Source organism: Phalacrocorax aristotelis, chromosome 25 (genome assembly GCF_949628215.1).
Source record: "Phalacrocorax aristotelis chromosome 25, bGulAri2.1, whole genome shotgun sequence".
NCBI lineage: Eukaryota > Metazoa > Chordata > Aves > Suliformes > Phalacrocoracidae > Phalacrocorax > Phalacrocorax aristotelis.
The window spans coordinates 2,037,229-2,046,492 of record NC_134300.1 but is presented as its reverse complement, the minus strand read 5'-3'; the positions used below and the strand labels follow the sequence as shown (position 1 = coordinate 2,046,492).

The following is a 9,264-nucleotide window of genomic DNA, read 5'->3' as shown; positions in this document are numbered from 1 at the left end:
TTAGACACCTCCTTGCCTTCCAAGGGCAGCCCGTGGTGGCACCCCAAGGTCACCAAGAGAGGGTGGAGCAGGGCGGGAGGCAAGGCAGCGTCCTGGCCCCAGCGACACCCTCTTCTTCGTCTTGCGACACTTGTTATTGCCCTCCAAATACGCATGATCTACTTAGTGTGAGCTACTGCTCATTTTCCTAATGATAGGGTATGTTACAGGATTTTTGTATTTTTCAGACAGGCGTTCAGTATATTTAATAAAGGAGAGTCACCAGAGGGCAAAAAGACAAGATATTTAATCTGAGGTCAGACAAGTATATTTATTTAAGCATATATATATGTATAATATAAGTATACATACAGATATATATGGTTTGTTTTCAATACAGTGTAGAGTACACATCTTCAGGCAGCATAAAGAATATAGTTAATCACTTCTATAGCTCCAACATTTATAAAATAGTCGTGCTACAACTTTCAGTGTTATTTCAAAGACTTTCTTTTGTTTCAAGTTATGTTTTCAATATTAATTAAAGCAACCAAGTGAATAAAAACGTTCACGTATAAAATTTCAGCAAGGACCAGCTTCACCGAGTCAGAAATCCTGTCTTGTTTGGGGACTCTGCTGAAGTCAACGCAGAGTTCAGTGTTTTAAAGCAGCAGGGATTTCTGGCCACCTTCCGAAATGAAGGCCATTGGAGTAAGATTTGTATACCGTTTGCTTAGCAAATTTACATTTGGCTTCCAAATCTGTGAGTGAAAACAGCTATTTTGGAGAACTCGCAGCCTCATGGAATCCAAGTTAACATGAACATTGTCTCCCAAGGCCAGGACTAAACCTGGAGCTGGGCATGGGCCAGCCCTACACCGGCCACACTGCCAGTCCTCTTGATGCTGACATGATCTGGAGTCCTTATTTCTTTTTTTTTCCTAATTTTTTTAAAAAGTCACTATTCATTTCAATTAGGTGAGAATTTAAGAGCATCCCGCTAAACTATGCCTTGTAGCAGATTAAGGTAAAAGCCACAACACCCGGAGTGCAGCCATGGAAATAGTATCACACCCTGGCCCAAAAGAGAGCTGAGCTACAGGGGAAGTGCTGGAAAACAGAGATCAAGCAGACTTGAGCAACAGGAATAAGTCGGCAGGTGGTACGAGGAGATAAATAACCCCTGCACCAAGGGTGTACCTCACATTTTTTCTGTGGACCCTCCTTTCCCATGGTCCTTTTTACCAGGGCCATTTGGACGCAGAGCAGTACTTTTTAGAGTGACTCGAAATTTTTACTCCACCTGACTGACACGGCTGCGGGACACACTTGGTGGCACACTGCTGCTGTGGGACACACTTGGTCACACACTGCTGCTGTGGGACACACTTGGTGGCACACTGCTGCTGTGGGACACACTTGGTCACACACTGCTGCTGTGGGACACACTTGGTGGCACACTGCTGCTGTGGGACACACTTGGTCACACACTGCTGCTGTGGGACACACTTGGTGGCACACTGCTGCTGTGGGACACACTTGGTCACACACTGCTGCTGTGGGACACACTTGGTCACACACTGCTGCTGTGGGACACACTTGGTGGCACACGGCTGTGGGACACACTTGGTCACACACGGCTGCTGTGGGACACACTTGGTCACACACTGCTGCTGTGGGACACAAGTTGTCTTACACTGCTGTGGGACACACTTGGTGGCACACGGCTGTGGGACACACTTGGTCACACACTGCTGCTGTGGGACACAAGTTGTCTTACACTGCTGTGGGACACACTTGGTGGCACACGGCTGCTGTGGGGCACAAGTTGTCTCGCACTGCTGCGGGACACAAATGGTAGTATCCTTGGTGGCACACTGCTGCGGGACACATTTTGTCACGCACCTGGTCGCACATTGCTGCGGGACGTACGTGGTGGCACACTGCTGCAGGGCAGAAGAGGTCACAAACTTGTGCGAGACGCACTTGGTTGCACGCTGCTGCGGGACACACGTGGTTACACACCTGGTCGCGCACTGCTGCTGCGGCGTGTACGTGGTCACGCACTGCTGCGGGATGCACTTGGTCGCGCACTGCTGCTGTGGGATGCCCTTGGTCAGGCGCGGCTGCTGCGGCACACACGTGGTCACGCACCTGGTCGCACACTGCTGCTGGGGGGCATAAGCAGTCGCACACTTGGTTGCGCACTGTTGCTGCACACCCTTGGTCTCACACTGCTGCTGCGGCACGCACTTGGTCACACACGGCTGCTGCGACACACCCTCGGTCGCACACTGCTGCTGCGGCACGCACTTGGTCACGCACCGAGTTACGCATGGCTGCTGTAGGATGTGCTGGGTCACACACTGCTGCTGCGGCACGCGCTTGGTTGCGTATTGCTGCCACGGCATGCACTTGGTCACACACTGCTGCTGGGAGAAGCTGGAGGACATGATTCGCTGCCGGGGAATGCAGGGGGTCACGTACTGCGGGGTGCACACTGTCGAGTGCCAGGTAGTCACCGGTGGGTGTCTGGCAGTGTACATCGGTGGGCACTTGATGGGGATGGGTTGCTGGTAGCCTGGAGGGAAGCACTGCTGTAGGTAGCACGACATCTCAGTGAGGCTGCAGCAGGACTGGAACGACATGCGAGAAAGCAGAGCCTTTAGACAGGCACCCAGCTGAGTTTCTTGCAGTCCCGCTGCTGCCCGTGCAGCAGGACCGGCTCAATTCACGGAGTGCTGGAGACAGGTCCCGCCTATGCCACGGTCTTAAAACCATGCCATCAGCAGCTGAGGACCCAACCCATCATTTTAGACACTGAAACATGGCACTAAGTCAGTCAAACAGTGAGGAAACTCGGAGACACATAGCACTCCCCAGAGTCAACTCTCCCCAGACTGTAACTCCCTCCCCATCACCTGGTCTTCCAAAGGGAGAACTGATCTAGGAGGTCAGCAGAGCAACGGCTGATCTCAGACCTGCGTTTCAATCATTAAAACCAGTTTTCCCCTCCTGCTTTTGGTTGGTGACTGCCTCTGACCTCTTGCTGGTGCAGCAAGAAAAAACCCAACCCAGAAATAAGCTCTGAACCTCTGGCCACATCTGCAACAGCAGTAGAGGCAAAGAGCACCCAAGGCACCGCTGCTTGGTGATCCCATCACACCGCAGGCAGGCAGAGGTTCACAGCTCAGTCCCAGCATCACAAAGTTCATGCTCATTAGGGAACCGGGGCCAATTAAAGGGTAGCGATACCACAACTGAACACAAACCTGCTTACAGCTCTTCTAGCATTCTGTTCCCTGATATACCAAAGCTGCTCTGACTGTTGTCAGGCACCCTCAAAAACAAACAACAATAGCAGCACCCCAATTACCGCTAACAACCTTTCCTAACATATTTCAGGAGTGTCTCTTGGACTCGGATGCCCAGCTGGAGACACTGTAAGAGAGCTCACTCCCACTCCAACACAGCGATTTTAAAAAGTTTAAAAAGTTTTAAAAATATTTCCCATAGAGTGTTTTTAATATGTTTAAAAAAAACACCCAGAAATAAATCTGCATTTCAGCAGCTACAGAGGCTCAGCACAAACCAGACTTACCCAGCTCCCTGGTGAGAACAGCTTTGTGATGTGACCAGTGAGCCCTAACAGAAGGAGAGCTTTTATATAGCTACTAAACGTGCCTTGAAGGTATGAGGTACCCACGACATACCCTATTAGCTCCTATGCAAAAGCTGTCCTGTGTGCAAGACTCCCAGTGACTAGCATCAGTGTACTCATCGCTGAGGATGAGTAGGTGAATGTCAGCTCCCCATAGTAAGAGTAATTACCTTTTGTATAACCCTGCCTGGCATGGTAAGACTGTATGGTATTTGGAGAGGCAGGCAGCAGTGGCATCCCCTGCCTCAGGGGTTTTGCAAGGCAGAAGTGCACCCAATAACATACTGTTATGGCTTTCCAGAGGTCTCCCAGTCCCTGGAGATGTCCTGGTGGTCCCCAGAAATGGGGCCATCCCATCACTTGGCCTCTTTCTGCACATACATGGCATTGGCTTCATGCCGTGAGAGCTGCACTGACCCCTCCGTGTCCTTATCTAACTTCAGTCCCTGGTTAGAGCTGGCAGTGCTTCTCATCTGCCCTATAATGCCCAGCAGCCGGGGTCGGCTGTTTGTGCGGCTGGACACAGGGCACTGGCTCCTCTGAGGAGTAACAGGAGCTCCTAGTAAAGTTCAGATCACCCCCTTGGGTGGATGCAGTTCATCATCCACAGAGAACTTCATTTTTAGCTCACGTAGCTCTGGAGAGCGCCTGGCTGTTGATGCCCTGATGCTCCCATGATCCCAGCACAACCGCCTGTTATCACAGCAATGGGAATATACCGTCCAGTGACTCAGACGAGCGGAAAAGATGAGCTACAGTCATGTTTGATTACAGCTTTTGCACAACAAGCTCAGCTGTCAAAGCTGTGACCGGCAGCATGACAGACCACAAGAAGCACCAGGAGCAGATAAACTTCCTCCAGTCCTGCGGGTGACTTTCTCAGTCTTCTTACGGCACACTGCGCCCACATTAAAGAAACTAGTTAGAAAACTGGGAGATTAATTTTTCAAAGTCACTGAAGATCTAATCAATGCTTTCATGTGTATGTCGTCGCATGAAATATCCCCAAAAAGTGACAGTTTCTTCCTGCTGACTACAAGGGGAGCTGAGGGGGACCAGCCCCACCAACACCTGGCACTGGCTGAGATGAAACCCAGTTCCTGAGTATGTTTATTAAAAACTGTGGTTTCTTGTGAACTAGAGAAACAGCTCTCCCCAGATGGTTTTTGAGGCAAAGAAAAAGGTCCATAAATAATTTTGTAATGAAACTGAATAAAGTTTAGGAACTCTTGGACAGCTATGCCCCACACCAGGCAAGCATCACAGAGCATTAAATGCTCCCTTTACCATAGGCTTCTCCAGGATCAATGAATCCTGACCCTTGCTGGTCAGCACTGAGTGTGTTCATCTGTGCCTGAACCGTAAGAAATGTGGCTTTGTTGTGGCATCTCTCCTGCAGAAATTGGTTCTTTGATCCAAAGCCATAATTCTTCATTTCTTTTTAGCTACAAATGTCGTAGGTGTGATCCTCCCTGTTAACCAAAGTGAGCTGTTCACATTTATACTATTTTTATTCTAGTCTGGATGCAGGCACTGCCCCAAACTTCAAAGAAATCTTTATTTCTTTCTGTACTTGACTGAAACTCCGCATGTACCTGCCTAACTTATTGAAAGCCCAGGTGAACTTTAATTATTTGATCACAACAATAACTTGTCTTTCATGTTAATACCCAGTAATATCTTTAAGACTGTGTGTCTAAACCCTCTTAATCAGTACACAACTACAGAGTCAAAGAAAGAAAGAAAAAGCCCAGAAACCCAATAAAGCTCCATTTTAACTTTGGCAACATAACAACTTTGGAGTCTTTCATTATGTAACAATTTAATGAGCATTTCACTTTCACATGACAATGCCTGTCAAAAATGTGTGCTTCTGTTGTCATCATCTGTGCATATTCTGGTAGCATCCACCTTCTCCTCAAAAGCCAGCCCTGCCCTGCAGTGGTTGCCAGCTAAGAAAATCTCCTGTGCTTTTTTTAATGTGCCTGACTCAGCCTGGAAAACAGCACGAGATGAAGGTGGGAAAAAACATTATAACAGGGCTGTGGCACTGAGAAGTACGAAGAGGGAAGCTGAAAAACATCCTGGAGGAGACGCCAGGTGAGGCATTAGGGAATCCACCACCTTCCCTTTAATAAGTCAGGAATGCAAAGGAGCACCGTCACGGTGCAGTGATTCTGGAGCATGAGCCAATGCACCAGGAATGCAAAGCAGAAGAACACGCTAGCCAAAAGGAAAAAAAAAAAAAAAGATAGAAGAAACAAGGTAATTTGACAAGGTGTGATATTGAGATGAAACCTCAAGTGATATAAAATTAGCCTTGCTCCATTAACAGTAACAAAAAAATACTGAGTAACTAGGCAAGGCGCTGTAAAGCAGGAGGAAGCTGCAGTGAGGAGTTGTGAGCATTAAAACTATCACATAGTGAAGGACACTACCTGTGATAGGCTCAGCAAAACCAAGGAAGAGAGCCCTCTCTTGACCAAAGAGATCAACCTTTAAGAAGTACCTGCATGAGCCTGGGATGGCCATTTCCTCCAGTCTTTCCAAGATACAGTCATTTCCTGTAGCCTCACCAAGTTAAACCCATGTCCTCCAACCTTGACAAGGCATGGTCATTTCCTCCCATCTCTCCAAGGCATGACCATTTCCCCCAGCCTTGCCAAGGTATGGCCATTTCTTCTAGCCTCACTAAGGCACAGTAATTTCTTCCAGTCTCACCATGGCATGGCCATTTCCTCCAGCCTTGCCAAGACACGGCCATTTCCCCCAGCCTCATGAAGGCATGGCCATGTCCTCCAGCCTCACCAAGGCAGGACCATGTCCTCCAGCCTCACCAAGGCATGGTCAAGTCCTCCTGCCTCACTAAGGCAGGGCCAAGTCCTCCAGCCTCACCAAGGCAGGGCCATGTCCTCCAGCCTCACCAAGGCATGACCATGTCCTCCAGCCTCACCAAGGCATGACCATGTCCTCCAGACTTGACAAGGCATGGCCATTTCCCCCAGCCTCATGAAGGCATGGCCAAGTCCTTCAGCCTCACCAAGGCATGACCACGTCCTCCAGACTCACTAAGGCATGGCCATGTCCTCCAGCCTCACCAAGGCATGACCACATCCACCAGCCTCACCAAAGCATGGCCAAGTCCTCCAGCCTCACCAAGGCATGACCACATCCTCCAGCCCCACTAAGGCATGACCACATTTCCTGTGGTCTCACCAAGCCACTGCTACGTCCTCCAAACTCGCGCTGCATGGACATTTCCTTCAAGCTGTGCAAACCACTAGAGTGCAGCATTCGCACACGCAACCACCTCCTGCAACAGCCTTGCATAACCAGTCACTCATAGCTGGGGAAACTGCCTTCGGTTGCACTCTCTCTCCAGGAAAATAGATTAAACTGGCAGCCTGTGAACTAGGCCCAGCCCAATGCCTTTGTGTCATAGGACCCTAACGTCTGAATGCTCCTTATCATACCAAAGCACTGGCATGAAGTTAAATCTGAGTTGCCAGTGCTCCCTGCAGCCCGACCACGGCCTCCTGTTCCCACCGCTGTAAAAGCCAGAGCGCCTTATTCCAGCTGCTCACATGTACGTGTGCTTCTGGGCACTGGGAACAGGCACCGAAACGGTAGCTGGGCTGCACGTCGCGTTCCTCACGGAAGAGTGACTCTGTTCAGTCGGATGCCGCAGGGCAGTAAGGTGCGTGCAGGGAGGGGCGGGTGGAGAATAAAGGAAACACAGGAGAATAAGCAGAGATCGCACTTTTATTGTATCAGGCTTGTAATTAGAAATCAGTGTACAGGCGGTAGATAATAAAACTTAACATATTATTAGCCCAGCAAGCAGTAAATTCGCAGTCTCGCTATTTCAATGATTTAACAGCACTGAAAGCAAACTACTAACCCCATCATGCCTTAGAATGCAATGGTCCTCACTTTGACTCCTTGCTTCATTTTCAGTATGTTTTATTACTTAATGAACTCTTGCTGTTCTGCAATTAGTAGCCCCATGCACCTCTTTGTTCTGGTTGCTACCAGGCTCAGTGGAGGTTAGTCTCTATAGAAAACCTGACTACGTGATCGCAATAGCCCTGGTGACTTCTAAAATACTTAAGCCGAGCTCAAGAGTTTCAACACGACTTTCTCTCTCCCCAGCACCCATATCCGTTAACACCACCATCCATTCGCTGGACTTCCAATGGCAGAGAAACTTGGGCGCTGAGGTATGAACTCAAAGCCTGACCGCGGCCACGGCTGTCCCCGCTCCAGCAGCAACAGGCATTAATTCGAAGGCACGAAGCCCCCAGCAGCACAGCTCCGGGGACGGCCAGCACCTCTGCTCTGAATGAGAAGCAGCGTGTAGTCGCCAGGGCACCCAGCTGGTGAAGCTGTGAAATAGATCTAGTGGAGCCTTTATTACACCAGCAACAAGGACATGAAATTACCACGTCATGCGTGGATTTTGCTCCTCTGCCATCACTTTCCATATGCAGGAGCTGCTTTGGCTGGGGAGGCCATTGACTCAGCTTCTGGTTTTGCTGTCCCAGGTGTGGCGCGGAAGTGAGAGCTGGTGGTGCCTTGGCTGGTGATGGGCATTTCTTGGCTTCTGGTTTTGATGTAAAAAACTCCTCAGGTTTCTTTTTGGCTGTTGCTGTGTCTGGCTCTGCCACTGCTGGGTGACTGGTGCCAGCTCCAGCATGGCTCTGCTTACTGCAGGTGGCAAAGGGGCTGCTTGCTTCCACTGCTGCTGGTTTAGCTGGGGGGACAGCCTGCTTGCAAGCCAGGGACTAAGAAAAACATTATAGGAAAAAAGAAAATCTAACATTTTCGAGGAAATACAAAATAGCACTTTTTTGTCTTCTTTTTGTAAAACATCAAATCAAGAGAGGAAAGAAATGCAGCAGAAAAAGCAGCATATTTTCTATTAGAAGCACTAGTAGCTTCACCTTCATCCACATGCAGGTATTAGAATAAAGGAAATTGTGAGAGCTCAGGATTGTTATGATTTTAATGACTAACTCAGCAATGGAACGGAGAAGATCCAACATAAGCCTTTGTCTCTAGAGCTTGAAGACCAGTAATTGCACCTCCCAAGCTATCTTTCTGCTGTATATTCATCCGCCCAATGTCCCTTTCATTACTCGGACCTTGTCAGATGATCCCTTTTCCAGCACCCAACTGTGTTAGTACTGGTTTCCAGTCCAAGCACCTCTGAGGACACCAAGGGTGGGTCAGAGGCTGTTTTGTCAGTCACAGCATTCATGCAAGGCTGTGAAACTCCTCAAAATCTTCCCTGCTGCTCTGGGATTTACCCCTTCCCTTTTCTCCCCAGGGAGTTTGTTCTATCAGCCGGAACATGTTAATAAATCAGATGCTTAGGACATACTAAGCTTTTAAAATTTCCTCTTTCCATAGCAATTCAGCTAATAGCGCAGTTTTAGGATTATAATGCAAGGCATGTTTGTATAATCTCTGAGTCCTCTGGGCCTGATTCTCTTCCTACAATCACCTTGTGCAATGGTGTGATGCCATCAAGGTCACAAGAATGGCATAGGTATAACCAAGATTATCTCCATTAATCTGTGGCATTACACAAATGCAGAAACAGTTGGAGAAGAAACAGTTTA

At 48.8% G+C, this 9,264-nt stretch overlaps 1 protein-coding gene across 1 annotated transcript; it reads right to left on the bottom strand.

Annotated features, from left to right (window-relative positions):
* Nucleotides 1-1,220: 1,220 nt before the first annotated feature.
* On the bottom strand, nucleotides 1,221-2,594 carry LOC142048238 (uncharacterized). Its single transcript, XM_075074935.1, has one exon. It carries the CDS (start codon nucleotides 2,592-2,594, stop codon nucleotides 1,221-1,223), a length of 1,374 nt encoding a protein of 457 aa, XP_074931036.1.
* Nucleotides 2,595-9,264: the final 6,670 nt, after the last annotated feature.

What these genes read in the sequence shown, in the direction of transcription:
- LOC142048238 (XM_075074935.1), bottom strand. Translation starts at nt 2,594, where the DNA reads ATGTCGTGCTACCTACAGCAGTGCTTCCCTCCAGGCTACCAGCAACCC.